Source organism: Spermophilus citellus, assembly GCF_964194105.1.
Source record: "Spermophilus citellus genome assembly, chromosome: 10".
Lineage (NCBI taxonomy): Eukaryota > Metazoa > Chordata > Mammalia > Rodentia > Sciuridae > Spermophilus > Spermophilus citellus.
The window spans coordinates 131,025,061-131,044,006 of NC_138197.1; the positions used below are offsets into that span (position 1 = coordinate 131,025,061).

General features: G+C 59.7%; 2 protein-coding genes across 5 annotated transcripts in view; both read right to left on the reverse strand.

Moving 5' to 3' along the window:
• The window catches only part of NFAM1 (NFAT activating protein with ITAM motif 1), a 31,730-nt gene that overhangs the window by 8,977 nt on the left and 3,807 nt on the right, over positions 1-18,946 (reverse strand). For both annotated transcript variants that reach the window (XM_081309561.1, XM_081309560.1), the window contains exons 2-4: positions 6,478-6,813; positions 5,191-5,303; positions 1,694-1,792 (exon numbers count right to left, since the gene is read on the reverse strand). In XM_081309561.1, coding sequence (XP_081165687.1) covers positions 1,694-1,792; positions 5,191-5,303; positions 6,478-6,813 — 548 coding nt within the window. The remainder of the gene's footprint in view (positions 1-1,693; positions 1,793-5,190; positions 5,304-6,477; positions 6,814-18,946) is intronic.
• Positions 12,438-18,946, reverse strand: part of CYB5R3 (cytochrome b5 reductase 3) — a 191,657-nt gene continuing 185,148 nt past the window's right edge. The window contains exons 10-11 of one of the 3 annotated variants that reach the window (XM_081309557.1): positions 14,209-14,603; positions 12,569-12,710 (exon numbers count right to left, since the gene is read on the reverse strand). In XM_081309557.1, the coding sequence (XP_081165683.1) occupies positions 12,584-12,710; positions 14,209-14,603 (522 nt within the window). In that variant the 3' untranslated portion in view covers positions 12,569-12,583. Of the gene's footprint in view, positions 12,711-13,513; positions 13,671-14,208; positions 14,604-18,946 lie in introns of those variants that run through there. The other 2 variants (XM_081309556.1, XM_081309558.1) reach the window with 2 other exon arrangements.

Consider the following 18,946-nt stretch of genomic DNA (forward strand, 5'->3'; position numbering starts at 1 on the left):
CAGCAAGATGCTTCAGTTGGAAGAGAGTCTCCTCCATTAAAAACAACCTTAGAGAAGGCTATTTATTCATGTGGAAAAATATTCATGAGAGATTGTAACATGGGGAAGCTGCAAACTCCAATTTTCTTTCTTTCTTTCTTTTTTTTTTTTTTTTTTTTTTTTTTTAAGAAAAGTGCCAGGCGTGGTGGCACAGGCCTGTCCTCCTAGCTATTTGGAAAGTGAGGCAGGAGGATCCTGAGTTCAAGGCCAGCCTGGGCAACTTGGTAAGACCCTGTTGCAAAAAAAAAAAAAAAAAAAAAAAAAAAAGACCTGGGATGTAGCTCAGCAGGGGAGTGCTTCCCTAGCAGGGGCAAGGCCCTGAATTTAATCTCCAATATCACAAGACAAATAAGAAAGGCCTAGGAGCTGGGGGTGTAGCTCAGCAGGGAAGCTCATGTGTGAGGCCCTGGGTTCGACACCTAGCATGAAAAAAAGTGAGTGCATATATAGGTCCCTTTCTATGCATTTATAGAAAAAAAATATATACACATATATGTACATATATACACTCCTTCGTGTGTGTGTGTGTGCGCGCGCGCATATCCGTGTGCACGTGGAGGCAAAGGCGTTCCCACCAACAGCTGACACCAGTGCCCTCGTAGGGGAGTCCCACCAGTGGCTGGGCCACGGGACCCTGTGGGGGAGTCTGAGGCCACATGTGAAGGAGCAGCTGGCGGGAACCCTGGGGGGCAAGGCCGAGGGCCCTTTGAGAACTGCCGCGTTCTGGGAGCTGTTAACGCTGCCCCATGGGGACGTTCTGTTGGCCTCTCGGCCACCACCCCGTCCTCCGCCAGCGCTGCCCTGAACGTGCTCCGCGTGGGGTTTTGTGGCATCGGATGAAGCCCCGATTCCGCTGTGAATCAGTGGCGGGGACAGGAGCAGCGGAGGCTGAGAATGCCGGCCTGCGGAGGCCGCGACCCTGCAGGGCTTTGAACCCCCAGGCCCACAGAGAAGGGGGCCCAGCCCGGGGCTCTGGGTCCCACAGGACGGAGACCGGCTGACACTGGTGGTGTTTGTTCTCCACAGCGAGCTGAGAGTTTCCCAACTGGCAGAGAAGGTTCTCGCCCTCCTCAGCCCCAGCCCCAGGGGCAGGCCTCGTGCTGCGGGTGGGGAGGCAGGGCCTCCTCTGGCCTCTCCCCCACCAGAATGATGAAGACCCTGGTGTCTTCAGGGTGTGGGACGCAGGGTCCCAGCTGTCCCGGCTGTGACTGGGAGGACAGAAGCAAAGCCTGAGGCGGGGAAGGCAGAGTGAACAGTGGGAAATCACCCGTCTAGGGGGTGGCTGGCGCCTGACCTCTTCTTCTCATGGTTTTTGCTGTTGTCACCTCGGTGTTTGTGCAATCAAAACAGGAAGAGGCTGTGAGCTGGTGGACTCATGAGTCAGGAGGAGATTTCTTCATTCCCTCACTGCCCCTGGCTCCAGAAGTGGAGGGGGTGCCAGGGAGGGTGCCTCCCTGGGCAGGCCCACCAGGGGCCCATGCATGGGCTCCCCTTTCACCTTCTCAGACATTCCACAGGTAGGAATTCCTGTGCCCATTTTTCAGATGAGGAGCTTGAGGTTTGGACAGGTCCACAGCTGGCATGGACTGAGCCGGGGAGTTGGGCCCTGAATGAGGCCTGAGCGAGGTGGAGGAGCCCAGGCCCTGGGACTCACCGTGTAGATGGATTCAGCCGGAGCCTGTGCGGGTCTGCTGGCCGAGCCAGGATCCGGGTGCTCCTTGGTGGTGCGCTTTTCTGGAACCAGCATCTGTTTCTGAGGAGAGAAAGGAGCAGGCTGCTGGGGTTGGGATGAGCAGCTCCCAGTCCCTCTACCTCACAAGCCACCAGGAGAAAGGGAGGCAGACGTCACAGACCACACAGAAATCCATCACTCACACCTTCCACCCGGCCTCCGGGAGGCAAAGCCAATGTCTCCAGCACCTACAGGCGACCACGTGTGTGCCCGCGTGTGCCCGCGTGTGCCCGCGTGTGCCCGCGCTTAGGAACCCAAACCACAGGGGCAGAGGACTGGCACAGGGGAGGCAGGGGCTGCAGGGCCTGGTGCCAGCGTGGCAGGACCCAGACCTGGAGCTGAGGCTGTGGGTGGGCCCAAGCATGTGCCAGTCAGCTGGGCCTCCGGTCCCTCTGCCCTTTACTGGCTCTGGCCCGGAGCAGGCCATGCCCCGCCCACCCCTGGCCTCCAGAAATAGCCCTCCTTTTTGAGACTGTTCAAGTATTGGAGCCACAGCGAGGGCGAGCCCGGGGCGGCCGGGCATACCCCATCAGGCGGAGGTGCAGCCTTCCTGGCCTCCTGGCCTCCAGGGCCTTTGGAGAGATGGACAGAGAACCGACGGCGCTACCAAAATGTGGTGCGTGAGCGAGGGGCACGGAAAGGAGGAAACCAGAGGCCCTCGAGGCCACGTTGGCAGGATCTGAAGACAGAATCCATCAGCCAGGAGTGGGGCGCGTCCCAGGCACAGGGACCAGCCGCACCGGGCCTGAGAGGAGGCCAGCGCGGCCGGCAGGTGGACCTGCCCAAGGTCAGGACGGCTGCGTGGACGGTGTGGGGGGACGGAGGGTAGCGAGCGGAGCCCCCGAGGCACTGGTGGAGCCGTGGGCCTGGGGAAGGCCAAGGGCCGGTGACAGTCGGAGGCGCAGAGTGGGCGGCCGGACGACCCCTCATCACAGGCACCACGCTGCCAAGAGTGGAGCGACACCGCCTCGTCGCGGGGCAGGAGCTAATTAAAAACCCTGGCGGCCTGCCAACCCCAGCCCATTTACTTGGGATTAGCTCTGAGAGCCACTTAACTCGCAGGCAGCAGCCGCGCCGCCCCAGTCCCAGCGCTGTAATGGCTGGGAACACGGAGCCCAGCAGGGCTCTGCTTTATCTCTCGGCCCGTTAACCAACCTGCAGACAACCAGCCCTCCGTCCCCTCGGCTCTGCACAGGAGGAAGTGAAGGCTCAGAGAGGGCAGGGGCCTTGCCAAGGCCACACAGCCGGGAAGCGTCTGAGGCAGCACTCGAACCCAGGCCCGCGTTCCACCGAGACGCTGACCAACTTCACCTGGAGGTTGTCTTGCTAAATGGCAGGTCTCACGGACACTGTTGGACAGGCGCTGGCATGTGTGCGGTTCTTTACAGTGGACAAAGACCCCTGGGACTTGTCCTTATTCTCATTTAATTCTTGTCACAGCCTGAGGAGGTGGGCATGGATGGCCCACCTAACCAAGAGGAGACTGAGGCTGGTCCAGCCGGGAAATGGCAGCCCTCCGAGCAGGCCTAGGGGTCCTGTCCTCAAATCCCCTGCACGGCAGCTTCTGGAGGCCACCATTTCTGTCAGAGGTGATGGTCACCCCGGGCACCTCGGTGCCTCTTCTTGTCAAGACAACTGGGATCCCAGCCCTCTCCCCGGCGAGCCAGCCAGCCCAGGGTGGCCAAGGGTGGGGATGGGAGCGCCCAGGCAGGGCTCTCCTGAGGCCCCCTGGGACCAGCTGTCCAGAAAGTGCGGCCCCTGGATGCCAGACACCTCCCCAGGCGCACGCTGGGCCTGGCTGGGCACGGAGGACACCATGGTGTGGCCCCCTGGGCCTCCTAGTGGGTGGGTGGGGTCATCCCCCGGACATCCAGGGAGGCGAGTGCCCCTGAGGGTCCCAGGAAGGAGCCCCAAGCCTGCAGGCGAGTTGGTGTGCAGAGGAGCAGGACGGGAAGGGAGAGGAGAGCCGGGAGGCGGTCAGGCAAGGTCACGAAAGGTGGAGCGCCGTGTCTTTACCCTGTGGACAGCGGTCCACCAGGCGCAGGGTGATTGGAGGTTGGGGCAGTGGGGAGGAGGTGGGGGGCCTCCCAGCGGGGGCTCAGGAAGCCTGGGCCTGGCAGAGGGAGCTCCGTGGGAGAGCAGATGGGGGCCACTTTGCTGTCGCCGCAGGTGTGAGAGGCTCTGTCCCTGGAGCCAGCTCTGCCTGGTCAAGCTGTGGGCCTTTGTCCTTTCAAAGGTGATTTTTTTTGTACCAGGGATCGACCCCCAGGGCACTTAACCACTGAGCCACACCCCAGCCCTTTTCATATTTATTTAGAGACAGGGTCTCACTGAGTTGCTCCATCCGGCTTTGAACTTGAGCTCCTCCTGCCTCAGCCTCCTGAGCTGCTGGGATTCCAGGCGAGGGCCACTGTGCCCGGCTTCTCAATGGTGATTTCCAAGTGGAGAAACCGGCCAGGGCAGCCCCCTGGCCGAGGGCAGCCCCCTGGCCGAGCCCAGCCCAGGTGGCGGGGAGGGTGGCCAGGCCTGGCCGAGCCCGGCTCCGCACACCAGGGCTGATGCCTGGCCACCCTTAGTGTCCTCCTCTGAAATGGGAGGGATGGTGTTGCCTTGCCCATGTTGTGCCCGGTCACCTCCAAGTCACTTCTGGTGTCAGTGTGCCTGTCACCTGTCATTCCACCCACAAGCACTGACTAGGTGCCAGGGCTCCCCAGGACACACCAAGTCCCCACCCTGCAGGGGCGGCGCTCTGGAGGGGCGAGCCGTGTGAACCCAGGAGCCAGCGCGGTCAGCGGAGGACGGGAGGCAGAGGGGGAGGCAGAGGCCTGTGTTCCAGAAGAGGGGTGATGAGGTCGCGGGACCAGGTGGGCAGCAAGGGAGAAAGGGCTGGCCCTGGGCAGACTGTGGGGTCAGATGGGCTGAGAGGGGAGGAATACAAGCCCAAGGCTTGGGCCTGAGGGTCTGGGTGCCCAAGGCCATGGGCTGAGATGCGGAAGACGCGGGGTGTGGGGGGGTGAGGGGGTGGGAGGGGGTGGGGGGTGTCAGAGGGCTGCTCTGGACATCAGATGGGGAGGCCTCGGGCTCCACGCAGCGCCCTGGGGGGAGCTCGGAGGGCTATGGGGGTGTCACGGATGCACGGGGAATGTAGCCCCCGGAACAGAGTCCCCCCAGGGAAGAGCTCCGAGGAGGGAGCCTGGACTGTGCCAAGGCCCTGTGGCCCTCCAGCCAGGTCAGAGCTCCTCTCATGCAGGCGCCGTGGTCACCTCCATTTCCAGGACGGAGGCCTGTGCTGGTCTCTGAGCACCCGGGCTCCCCTGGGGCCCTGCATTCCCCTTGCAGCCCCACTGGAGAAACAGAGGCATGGGGGAGGCCAGCGCCCTGCCCACCCTGTGTGCTTCTGCTGTGTGTCCGTCCCGTACCTTTTTCCAGAGCAGCAGAGCTGTGCCCAGCACGCCCAGGGCAGTCAGGAGGCCGGTGAAGCTAAAGAGCAGGGGCTTCTGGACGCTCTGCGGGGGGTCCTGGTACCCTGTGTCTAGGAGGAAGGGCAGGAGAGCGGAGGGTTAGTCCCCAGGAGGAGCCAGGGCCCAGCCTCACCAACCCCGGCCCCACAGCCCTACACTCTCCTTCACCAGGGACCCTCCCCACAAGGCCCCCAGGTCCTCGTCTCAGGCTCGCTTTGCTGAGCCTCATGGGTAAGTGGCCTGCCTCGGTTTTCTTGAAAGATAAGGACATGTCCTTTGCTTCTTTAGGACCTGCCTTGGTGAACCGGATCCCCGGGGGGCTGCCTGTGGGACCCAGGGTGAGTCACATTGTCTTTTAGGGGCTCCCCTTTTCTCTATTTAAAATGGTGATAACGAGGATGGGTGTGGTAAGGGTTGGAGACAGGCTGGTACTGGGGCTGACAGGGGGCTGGGGGGACTCACAGGGCCGCTCCCAAGCCCCCATCCATCTCTCCTTCTCTTGCTCCTTCTCTTTATCTGGTTGGCAAAAACAGAGTGCCACCCAAGGGGCAGGCGCATCATTGCTATTTATCAAAGTTCCTCCTATTGCCCGACACTGGCCCGTTGGTGCAGGGCCTCACTGGGCCTCACCAAAGTCCTTGACAGACTGGGTGCAGTGACACGGGCCTGTAATCCAACAACTTGGGAGGCCGAGGCAGGAGGATCACAAATTTGAGGCCAGCCTCCACAAGTTAGTGAGACCCTGTCTCACAATAAAAAATAAAAAGGGCTGGGGATGCGGCTCAGTGGGAAAGTGTCCAGCCCCTTTCAGTGGGAATCACAGAGGAGGCCAGAGAATATGGCTTTGGTGATAGGCTTGTTCTTAACTTTCAGGGGTCTCACGTCTTTAAGAATGTGATCAAAACTAGGAATTTGTTCCCAGAAAGATGATCTTACATACATCCACACACCTGATTCTGCAGAGACCCCCTCCCCCTCCCCCGTAGTGCTCATGGGACACTGAGACCAAAAGGCCAATGACCTCTCTTAGGTCACCTGCCAGAGGTGGCTAGAGGCAGAGCCACAGCCCAGCCCCTCCCCAGCCCCTTTCTACACCTTCGGGCAGGGGGCTCTCTGGGGATGCTCTGTTCTGCTTTGCCAACGCTGAAGGTCAAGGCCGCCAGCTCCCCCCTTCACATCCTGGGCCCCCAGCTCTGCCAGGGACCCCAGCAGCCCTCACCCTGGAGGAGGCAAGAGGGGCTTCACCTCTGACCAGGATGAAGGTGCTGTTGCCAGTGACGGTGACCGTGGAGCTCGGCCAGAGGAGGCAGCAGTAGTAGGAGCCTGTGGCAGAGGCGTTGGGCAGCCTGAGGGTGACTCTGCAGTCCAGCGTGTAGGTCTGGTTCTCGGTGCCCGAGGCGGGTCGGCAGCTGGTGGGCTGCTTCCTGCTGGTCCTGCCCTGGAGATCCACGTGGAAGTAGCTGACAGTGAAGGGCTGGAATTTGGGGGTGTACTGGTAGGTGATTTTGCAGGTGAAGGAGACGGCTGAGTTGGCCAGGGAGGCCACAATGGGGAGGCCAGTGTGGGTCACCGACTGCCCTCCTGCAGGAGAAGCAACAGGAGACAGGTCACATGAGGCTACCTCCACCTCACTCCTCCCGTGCCCTCACCATGCACAGATGTGGTGCTGAGCGCAACCCACACAACTACACCTCTCCTGATACACCCCGAGGCCAGGCAAGAGCCCTGTTTGGCAGAGGAAGAGACTGAGGGTCAGAAAGGTCAAGTCACTAGCTCCCGATCCCTCACCAGGGCTGTGCTCCCAATCCCTTGCCCCCCCCCCCCCCCCCCCCGCAAAGGCCAAGAGGCTGCGCTGAATAAAAGCACAGCTGGAGAATGAGGAGCAAAGAGGCAGGAAAATGCAATGAACCCCAGAGTTTCCTGGCCGAGCTTGGAGCGGGAGCAGGTCCTCCCACACCTCTCGGTGCCAGAGGACGAGGCAGGTGGCCAGGCAGCCGAGGAGACAAACCTTTCCCAGAATCACAGCTTGATTTGTCAAGTTGCTGTGGAGTATAACAAGTGAGACCCCAGAGGGGAGCCGTTTCCAACAAGCAGAGTGCTCCACGTGTGGCCGCTCCAGCCGTGACCATGGCGCTCAGCGCTGGTGGCAGTCAGTTCCACAGCTGCTGCCCCTCCCCCTCCCGCACAGCAGAGCTCTCAGGAAAAAATCAAAGACCCCCGAAGCGATGCGACGGCCGGCCTGGCTGGGGTCCTAACCCCTCCTGCGGGCCTCTGAGATGCCGCTGACACCCAGGCGCGCGGCCGGGCTCAGCACTCCCTCTCCCGGGGCCTTCCTGTCCGGCAGCTGAGGAACAGACAGTTTTAAATTGGGGTCGGCAGCGAGCAGCCGAGAACACGCAGGCCGCCTTGTTAATCGGGAGAAGATCGTGCGTGTGAGATGCTCAGAGGGAGCCAGGAGATTTATTTTGCTGGAGAAAGTGAGGCGTGGGCCTCCTGCTGGTGGAGGAGGCTGGCCTGAGGCCAGGCCTCTCTTCTCAGGTCCCTGCAGCTCAGCCCAGGTCCCTGGGGGAAGCCAGGCCTTCCAGGAGACCCCGGGCGGGATGAAGATGGCTCTCCATGCCCATGTAGCTCTGGATGTGTTGATATTTGGGGTTTCCTGTTGAGCATTAGATAGATACCCCCTGCCCCCAAAGATCTGAAGACTCGGTTCCAGAGAACCCACCAGGTGTCCACTGTCACTTTGAGTCACTTTGTGATGATTAACATGACAGCGCTCACTGTGGCAGTAGCCACTGAGCAGGCAGCGGGCCCCCTCCGGGGCAGGGACCCCTGTGGCTGCCCCTGGGCTCCCCTGGTGAGCAGGTCAGGAGGGGTGTTGCAGGGTCCTTTGTATTCCTGGACTCGGGGGCAGGTTACAGTTTTGCAAAATCAACGTATTTGTTTTGTCATAAAACAAGGAACCTTGCTTCAGAACAGAGGTTGTCTGAGAGGCAGCAGGCAGGGAAGAAGGGGCAGGGGCTGGGACCCTCTGGGGTCCCCTGGATGCTGGGAGGACCAGAGGGTAGGGTGATCCATGAAGGACACGGCGTCTTCACTCCGCCCAGCAAGCCCCAGGCACAAGCCCCTTCTGGCTCTGAGCTCTCACTCTTCCTGTGGCCCCATAATGGCCTCCATTGCTCACATGACCTCAGGCCCCAGACTCGGCTCAGGAGTGAGGGCAGCGGGCCCAGCTGGTCCAGGGTTTCCTCACGAGGAGTTGGGATTACAACCCAATCAAAGCCACCAAGGAAATGCCCCCCAGGGAGCTCACTGAGACCTCTCTTCTGCTGGGACCTGCTCCTCCTCCAGTGCATTAAGAGACCACCCAGGACTGGGGGAGCGGGGACCTCCTGCCAGCTCCAGCCCCTTCCAATCTGTCCTGCAGGAAGACGTTGTCTTGAAAAATTCTCCCTATTTGAGGTCCCCTCCTGGAAAACGAGGGGACCTGTACTGCAATGAGGCTGATCTTCGTGAATCCTGGGATTCTGTAAAAATAGACACCCATGGTTCCACAGTCTCCTGTGGTTCGTTATTGTAAGGTCAGAGGTTAGGATCTTGAAAGTGCCAGCCCTGGCCCTGGTCAGCTGCAGGGAGCAGAGGCTTGGGAACGAGACCCTCGGGCCTCTGATGAAACTACCATCTCTCCAGAAAGTAGAGAGAGGAGGCGGCCTGCAGGGCTCCATGAGTAAGCTCAGCCCATCCTCAGACATCAGGCCCACCCAGGGGCACAGGGCTGGGGGACCCTGAGGCCCTGACCTCCCCATGATCGCCTGCTCTGCTCCTTTGCTGGGCCTCAGCACCCATCCCGGCCCACGGCAGCTGCCCAGCTCCCACACTTCTCCTGAACCTGAGCCCCAGAGGCCCCTGGGGTTTGGGCTGTGGGGATCCAACCCCCCTGTTCCAATGGGCCAGTTGAGGTCAGTACGGCAGGGAGGCCCACGGTCATTTACTTCCACGTCCACGAATGCTGTTCAGTTATCACGTCTTTATGCCTTTCGCTAATCAGGTGGGTCCCGTCCTGGGCCTGGGGGGCTCCCTGATCCTGCAACAGCCCCGAGTGACAGGCGAGGCTGACGTGGAGCAGATGGAGCCAGGGCAGGAGGACCGGTGGTCTGTCAGGGGTGGGGAGGGGCCTGTTGGTGACCTGGGCATCAGGAGGGCCTTCATGGCCTGGAAACAGGAGCACACAGTCAGCAGGGAAAGAGCATGATCTGGCCGGGTACGACACAGGCCCTGTGTCAATCAGACACCACCACAATTTGTCCTTTGAGACAACAATTGCAACCCCACTCCACGGGGAGAGAAACAGAAACAGATGGTCTCAGAGGCCCAGAGTTACAGAATGCAGGAGTGATGGAGCTGGGCTTTCCTCGGGGCTGTCTGTGCCGAGGGAGAACCCAGGCTGGGAGCAGCAGTCAGAGACAGAGCCACGTGGGGGCGCGACAGGCTGAGGGCAGGTGTGCGCCCGGCAGCACCAGGCACAGTAGCCACCAGATGGGTTTGTCAGACTCTAGGCAGAATTCCTAAGTTTGCATAGTCGATGGCTGAGAGGCGACTGCGAGAGCCCAAGGCCTGGTGGAATTACACCTCTGGATTATGTCTCATGGATCTTTTTCCCTTGTCCTAGCAAAGCCAGTGGGTCCCTCATGGGACAACGTGGGCCAGGGACAGTGAGCTGGCTCGGCGTCCTCTGAGACACCACTCACGCAGCTGCCTGGAGGGACACACACCCCGGAGGACTGGGAGAGCCAGGGAGGGAGGGAGAGCCGCTGGGCCGTGCTAACACACCCAGGGGTCCCTGAGTGGTCCATGAAAGTGCCCCCGGAGACCACCCCAATACTGCAGGTTTCCAGAGCACAGCAGCACTCTGTTCCCAACACCTGGTGAGGAAGGACACTGTCCCCACAGCGCTCCTCTGCCCTCCCTGCCTCCGCCCAGAGGACCATGAGGAGGGGTCTGAGTGGCAAGAGACAGGAGGGGCCTGGTCCCACTTTCACACAGGCCCCAGGGGGCCGGGGAACGTGTCAAGGGTCATCAAGTCAGAGTTTTGTCTATTACAGAGTTGAAGGTTTGCAGAACTAGGACTTAGCCTTGACTCTAAGGGGCCAGAGGACTGCGACTTGTTCAGAGTGACTGGGGCCACTGAGCCCCACTGGGACAATTCTTCCCATATGGAGGGTCTAAAGGGCCCAGGAGTGACTCCACGGTGTTTTTCTGATCATCCTCCAGGCCCTGCGGGCTCTTGGGAGCAGTGGGCTGGTAGACGTGGTGCAGGGGTAGACACTGGGAGGAACCTCCACCCACAGTCTTGTCTGGAGGGGTCCGAGATTGGCAGGCACTGGGCCCGGAGGGGGCGGGGCGGGGAGTGAGGACAGCACCCCTGCCGGCTGCTCCTTCCAGAGCCCAAGTAGGGAAAGGAAACGGGGAGCGACTTGAAGGTCAGGTGCAGGGGAGCTGTTCTGAGGGAGTCCCGCAGCCTGCGAGAGGTGGACGGGTGGCACAGGGCAGAGAGGGGAGGAGGCACCCTGTGGGTGAGGGCCTTGGGAGCCAGGGGCAGGGGGAGGCTGGGGACAGAGCCAAATAGAGACAGGGCTAGCAAATGCTTGTGTCATGGTGCCTTCAGGGGCCTACCCTCCGCAGGGCCACCACCCTGCCCTAGTCCTGCTTGGCCTCAATCCTTCCTCCCCCACTTCACCCCCACCCGGCTGCAAGCAGAGGTGCCCCGGCGGGGAGCCCAGGCCACTGCTAAACCTGCCCAGCCCACATTTCAGGAGTTCTCAGGGGTGACACCTCCTCTACCCCGCAATTCTCTGCAATTTTCCAAGGCTCGGGAGAGGCTGAGAGGAAGCCTGGAGCTGGGCCAGAAATGGGGGCGGGGACAGAAGAGGCACAGAAAGCCCAGGTCCCGGAGGCAACAGACGCAGATTTCGGTCCTCGCTCTTCCACTAAAAGGCTGTGCAGCCTTGGGCATAGCCTTTACCTCTCTGAGCTTTGGTGTCTCCCTGCAACACAGGGAGAGGAACAATGGCATCCTTAGGGGGTTCCTGTGGGATTCACTGGGACCAGGAACTCACGTGCCTGCCAGGAGGCCTCCCCTCAGCAGACAGGGAGGAGGCGGGGACGTTGGAGGAGTGCTCTCTGCAGAAGTTGTCTTGCCCTGTCTGCCCAAGTGACCCAAGTGGCCCACGACATCGGCAGGACAGAAGCCCTAGGGGCCTGTCTCTGCCACCACTGGCCCTGTCTGACCAACCCTGGGTGTGACCCCGGCTCCCCCCACCCCACCCCCGCTGCAGTGTAGCCCCAGCAGCAGAGCCCCCTCCCCTGCCCCTCCTTCTGGTCCCCACCTGCTCTGCGTGGTGGGAAGACCATCTACCACCCGCTGCTGCCGGGTTCTTCCTTTTCCGGCTCTCCTTAGGAATCTGAGGCTCCTTGAACTGCTGCCTGAGAGCTGGGTGGAGCCCCCCCCCACCCCTGTGGGCACGCCCCTGACTGCTAGGGCCCGGGTGAGTCCCTGGTGAGTTCCAGGATGCACAATCAAGGAACCTGACCACTCCCCCCACCCGTGTGTGGCCGTCTGCACCAGCTTTCCTCTGGTCACCCCTGCTCAGGATCTGACCTCCCGCCCTGGCACGACACCTCCTTCCTCGGGGCCCCACCCAGCCCCGGGCCCAGGCAGCCCTCTGTGCCGGGCTCTGAGCTTCTGGGAGAGGTCCACACATCCCTCGTCCTCCTGCCCTGCTGGAACCGGCAGCGGCTCCCTGCTGGAGGAGACCCAGAAAGGAGTCTGAAACCAATTTACAGGGTCAAGACAAGCAATTAAAAAAAAAAAAAATTGAACATGGAGCATTTCAAGCATAGCAAGATCGCCGTTTGTGACCTTCTGGTTTCAGTTATATTCATACAACTGGGTTCAGACAGGATCACGCTAAAACACACTTCTCTCAACTTTGGGCCACTGTTGGAAAAATCAGAAAGTCCCTGGGCCAGAGGATCCAGTCCACGGCTCCCAGGCCCCGCACAGCCCTGCCCAGCTGCCCGCTGTCCCTCACTTACTCAAGCTATTCCTGCTGCTGGGAACATTCTCCCAGGTCCCCTCTTTGAGGCCATCTCCATCTCCAGGGGAGGCTCCCTGCGCCACTCCTGGGTGCCTGGCTCCCAAGCACAGAGCACACTCTCCAGCTTCATTCTGAGGCCACGTGATGAGGAGAGCTAACTTCCCCTGGGCACGGTCCCCTTTTCTGGATGAGGAAACTGAGGCTCAGACCAGGGATGAGGTTTGCCCGGGCGGCTGGCAAGCAGTGGAGATGGGATTTTAGGCTGGTCTCTCTGAGCCTGTCACCCCACACACCTCTCCACTGCTCTGGGCTACAGTGTTTAAAATCTCCAAGCAGACAGAACGAAGACTTCTCAAATGAAGAAAAGAAAAAAGAAATACCTCCCTGAAAGAGAATTAAACATTCAGAGGTCATTTCCCTGAATGTGGGTCATCTCATAGGCAGACATGGCTGGCAACATGCAGGTGTTTGGGGACAGCGGTACTCGGAACAAAGCCTGCAGCATTAGGGGGTTGCTACTGTCACCCTGGCTCAAGTACAGCCCGTGACTCTCAGAGCAGGAGCAGATAGACTGTCCCTAGAGGGCCAGGTGGTGCCCTCACCTTGCTGCAGAGGAATGCACACCTGAGTCGCTGGGTACAGGTAACTGAACATGCTCAATAAGCACTTAAGGAACACCCCGTGGCCCAGGATCTCGCCCAGCTCTCCCCCTCCTCCTCCGTCCCAGCTGCCCTGGCCTCCTTGGCAAGCTCCTCAAATCCAGCAGCTCCCGGCCAGCTCCCCTCTTCCTGGACCGCAATCCCTTCTACAGTACGGAGCAGGGCAGCAGGGCCCAGACGTGCTGATCAAAGGGATCCATCCCGACCCAGGTCGATTTTAAAGGAAAACACTTTGATTCCCCAGCTACAGAAGAAAGCCGTTCCCACGGTTTGTATTTTAGGCCTCGTGTTTGCCCTCCAATTTAATTTTGGCATCTCTTGAAGCGGGGCTTTTAAAAAAGCCCTTCTGAAGGGCCCCTGGGAGGACACCGACCAGGCTCCTGGTTTATCCAGAGCTGCTGCCATGTGCCCGAGCCCGAGTCCCAGGATGCCACAGAAACCCCCGCAGGCTGTTCAGGACACGGGCCTCAAATGTGGGCACATGGCCAAGTTACTGGCGCAGGAGGGGCAAGCGACCTTTGAATGGAGTGTGTCTTACAGGGTTTAGCACCAGTGGCCTCCGAAAGGCGCCCTCAGACTGGCTGTCACATCTTTCAACACCTCTGAATCACAGCGCGGCATACAGATGTAGCTGGCTTGGGTCCTTCGCACAGAGGCGCTGGGTCCCACTCTTGTACCTCCAGCTCTGGAACCCATGGCGCAAGGTGGCCACAAGGGGACACAAACCACGTGTGGACTGTCAAAGGTCTGGTCCTGTATAAACTCCACAGGTGCCAAGTGGGGATTTACTGTCGCCACCTCCCCTCCAGTCGTCTTGGGAGGTGAGCTCTGAGAGGGTGGCCTGGGCCCGGCAGGGACTGTGTCTCTGTGCCCACCTCTGCGCTCCAGAGGGCTGGGGGCAGGGCTCTGCTTCTTGTCTCTGAATGAGGGCAGCTGACATGGAACAGACTCCCTTGGGTGCACCCTTCAGGGAATGGGTGCCCACCCACAGTCCCACCCCTGGGAAGGACTTGACTGATGGAACTGGAACATTCTGGGATAAAGGGAAGCCCCTAGGGCTGCAGAAGCCCCGGGGGGACCCCTATCAGGCTGGGAGCAGGAAGGGGCTTCCTGGGGAGGAGGCCTTGGACTGGATCATTGGTTTCTGTTTTTTAATTACAATTCTTCAGTCCATCCCACCTCCCACCCTGTCCCCTTCCCCTACAAGAGTGAAACAGGCTCACCGCAGACATTCTGGAAACCACAGGGAAGGATCAGAAGAAAGGTGGGCTTGTCTGCAGCTCACCACCCCCCCCCCCCGACGGAGCGGCTGTGCACATTTGATGTCTTTCTTTCCCATCTCTTTACCACGCTGAACTTTGAAGGAAGAAAGAGTAGGGAGGCAGCCAGGTGGGGGAGGGGCATGGAGCAGAACTTTCGGCACCAGAAAGCTCTTGGGTGAAGCTTCTGGAAGTCTCAACACAGGGCAGGGAGTTGGGATCTGCAGAGCAGGTAGCTGAGAGAAGGTGTTGTGGCTGGGGGCAGGGCGAGGAGGTGCTGGAGAGGTGGGAGGTGGGCGTCCTGGGAATCTGGTGGAGCCTCGGAAGAGGGATTTTCCTCTGGGAGGTGGTGTGACAGTCTTTGCATTTTAGAAAAAGAACAGGAGAAATGCTACAGAGAGCCGCTCTGTCTCCTCTACTCCCTGCGCCTGTGCCTCTCGGTCCTAGGATGTCTCAATCCCAGCCGCTCCCCAGGATCCTGCAGCCTGGGCACAAACTCTCCCTCCTACCTCGTCCCCAACCTGCCAACCCCCTACCCTACCCCCCGGGCTGACCACAGGATGCTTTCCACTGGCTGCCTCCGCTGCCACCAAGGAGGCCAGCAGACCCCTGCCCCGTGGGGCTCCGCGGCATCTCTGGCTTTCCTTACACGGCCCATCCCTGGGGTTGGGTGCATGATCCTTGGCTCGGCCCACAGCCTCACCTGCCCCTGGTGGCCTCTGTCACTCCCCAGGCACCTCTGAGAGCCACAGGTGAACACCGTGGGGAAGCAGCAAAGGAGTGGAGATCAGGTTTGTCAGGGGCTGGGAGAAGGGCCAGGGGACACCACAGAGACGGTAGCCTATGCGACACCTTGACAGAGACCTTAGAGGTCACCAGGTGACAGGACACTTTCCAGGCCAAGGGAGCAGTAGAACAAAGGCTCAGGGCGGGACGTGGCTGGCTTCTCCAGGGAGGGGGGTCAGCCGGCCACTAAAGAGCCGGCCTGGCGTAGGGAGCTGCCCAGGAGGAAAGGACAGCCGGGTTGACAAGGGGCGGCTGGTGGCAGTGAGGCTGTACACCTCATTCCCAATCTGCCAACACCCCTACCCTACCCCCAGGCTGACCACAGGATGCTCTCCACTGGCTTTGGGGTGCTTTGTGGACCTACTGTCTGCTGGTCCCCTGGCTGCTTAGGACAAGGGCCGAGAAGGGTATTGCTGATTAAAGGATTCACATGTTTTAAATTTGATGTGCTGCCAAGTGGTCTTCAGAAATGTGCCTGTCAACCCTGTGACCAGCACTGCAGCCCAGGTCCTCCCCGACTGTGTGAGGATTGGCCCACCTGGTGGGAGGCACCCCTGCCTCAGCTCAGCGTCCCCCTTCCTGTAGCCCTTCAGTGGCAGCAGTGCCTGACCCTGAGTCCCCAAGGCTCTGGCTCTGGGCCCCCTCTTTTGAGCCATCATACACAGTCCTTGGGCAGGAGAGCAAGTCCCAGCCAGGCCCACTAGGCCACCTCTCTTGGCTCTTCCAGGCACCCTGCACAACCCCCAGCCCTAGAATGAAGCCCCGAGGCACCGTGACTCATCAACAGACCCTCAGAAGCCAGGAGTTCCCAAGTCCCAGCCAAGACTCCCCACAGCACAGCTGGCCAGGGGCCTTCCAGCCTTAGACCTGCGGCCCAGTCTGTGCCTGGCCCTGTGCTGGACTCAGCCTCAGAGATTAGACTCAGGCCCGTCCCAGCCCTCAGGACCTCCTGTTCTGGCAACATCTAGGCACAGTCTGGTGTGTCCAGGGACAGTGCATCACTGGAACCTGTAGGAGGTGTGGGGAGGCCATGGTCAGATCCTTGACCTCTGAGGATCCTGAGCCCCAGGCCCAGAGGAGTGGGTGGCAGGGGGCACTTGCTGGGGTCCAAGGAGCCAGGTTGGCAGGACACACACTCACCTGCCCTGGAGAGGTGAGCACCAAGTCCCACCACTCGCCCTGCCCTGGAACCCTGCACCCACAGCTGAGGCCTCAAGACCCCCCGAGGGTCACAGGTGCTGGTCCCTGAGGCCATGAGTGGTGCTGGATATGCCTTCTTGTGCTGGCAAGAGGCCTGCATGAGAAGATGTGGGGACCTCAACAGTGTGGGCAAAGGAGGTTCAGAGTAGCCAGGTGACTTGGCCAAGGTCTCCTAGGACTCACATCCAGACGTTCAGGCTGTCCTCATCTGAGGACAGTGAGGATAATCCAGCTTCTGTCCCTCTGCCCCAGGCTCACCTGGAGACCCCCTCCCTTTCCTCTGGCTTCAGCCTCACCCAGTGTCCACTGGCCAGATTCCCACGCTCCAGGGCCTCACCTAGGTCCACCAGGAACAGGGGAAATGTCAGATCTTGTTTCTAGACCCACGTTTATCCAGACGCCGTGACTACTCTCCCGCACAAGACACGCAGGGCAGGGGCTGGGGCGGCTCAGTGCACTTGCCTCCTGTGAGCAAGGGCCTGGGTTCAGTCACCAGCACCCCCCAAAATTAAAATTTATATATGCTTACAATACCCAAGGAAGTTTGTATTGTGTCCAAGTCAGAAAGGAGTCTGAGATCCAGAGTGGATAGGGACCCCCCCCCCCTCACCCAAATGATCACCTAGACCTGTCTTTTCCCCTAATGTACCTGGCCAGGGACCCTCTAGCCCTGGACCTGCAGCCCCTGGTCTGTGCCTAGCTCTGTGCTAAACTCGACCTCAGAGGTTAGACTCAGGCCTGGCCTGGCCCTCAGTACCTCCTGTTCTGAAGCCATCTAGATACAGCCTGGGTGTGTCCAGGGACAGTGGTCACTGGCACCTTAGGAGGTGTGGGGAGGCCATGGGCAGACCTTTGACCTGTGAGGATCCTGAGCCTAGAGGAGGGGGTGGCAGGGCCAGCTGCTGGACCCTGAGGAGTTTGGCTGGAGGGCACACCCTGCCAATCCCCCAGAGCATCGCACTTGGGCCCTGCTCAGGGTGCCTCCTGGGGCTGTCTGACTGTGTAACTCTTGTTACTCTGTCCTGGGCATCAGCTGGAGCCAGGCACAAGGCTGGAGTCCACAGAATCCCCGCCCCAGGGACGCTCTTGTCCACACAGGAGGAGCAGCTACACTGGAAACACCCTGGAGTCACCCAACACGCACACACGTGCAGACCACACACGTGTGTCCATAGCCCTGGACTGGCAGCCCTGGGATGCCAGGATTACTGGGGGAATGGCCGTATATTTACTGGGCAGGATACTCCGGGTCGAGAGTCCAAAGCCGTTTTCTGAACAGGGCCAGGTAGCAAACATTGCAGGCTTTGAGGACCATGTCACTTGCACCACAACTACTCAACCGTCACCATACCACAGCGGCAGCCCTGGGTGACCTAGGTACAAATGAGGGTGGCCATGTTCCAATAAAACTTTATTTGAATTTTGTAGAATTTCACACCATCAAATATTCATCTTTTGATTTTTTTCAATTATTTAAAAATATTTAAAAAGCCACCCACAACTCAGGAGAGGCAACGGGCTGGACTTAGCCACAGGCCATGGTTTGCTATGTCTGCTCTGCAGCCTTGAAAACAAACGTCAGCCGTACCATCAACTAGATGTACCTTAAAAAGCATAAATGTGGAACCAAGAGGCGCATCACCAGAGTATACACGCAGTGCTCCTAGATACGCAAAGTTCAAACCAGCACACGAGGCTGGGGGCCTGACTCAGTGGTAGAGGGCCTGCCTTGCACCCGTGAGACCCGTGCTCACCTCATCCCTAGCATCACACACTCACATGAAAGGCCAACTCCTCCCTGTGGCTTAGGGACATGCACTACAGAAAAGCTATAAAGAAATGCCCCAAGAGTCAGGAGGCTGGTGCCTCTGAGGGCAGGTACCACCTCAAGAGGGTGTCTTTGGAGGAATGTTCTGGAACATTCTGGAATGACCTGGACTGTTCTCTTTCTGACCTCCTTGTAGTCACACAGGACTGTGAAGTGTTCATATTCAGCACAGGACTTTTCTGTGTGTGTTTCATATTTCACAATCACAACGCAGAAAGCAACGAGGACAGGCGCTGCGGGGACAGCATCTGAACCCCACCTGACGGGCGTCTGTAATCTGCTTGGAAACCATGTGGCCTCCCACTGCTCTGCCAAGAGACTCTCCAGTCAGACGGTCCTCCCCTGGCTCTGCCTTCTGGCCTCCCTGCCTTTGTTCACGCTGGGCCTGCCACCGGTGCCCCTCCAGCCAGAGGCCTTCCCAGCGCTCCCTGGCCGCGCTCCAGCAGGGCCCTGCGGTCCGCCGCCCGCCTCTGCTTCCCAAGCTCTTTATTGGGATTAGACAAAGATAAAAGCAGAGGCCAGCAGTGAGGAGGCCAGCGGCAAGAAGGGAGGCAGGAAGCCCTGGCCTGTAAAAGGCAGAGCATCGTCTACCTTTCAGACAACAAAGGGGCTGCCACAGAGGCAAACCCCCTCAGGCGAATTCCACCCAGGGTCGTTCTCAGGGTTGATGCTCACAGTTTCCACCTGGCTGAGAGTGAGGCCTGTGGCTTGTTCTCCGCTGGCCCCTCCAGCACCTTGAACTGGTCCTCCTCAATGGATATTTGATAAATAAATATAGCCCAGAGTTCTGGAAAGGCCAAGAAGAAAAGGAACCGATATTTGTTGAAGACACCGAGGACCAGAAAGGTTAAGCAAATTGTTTGAGGTGACACAGCAGTCAAGAGATGA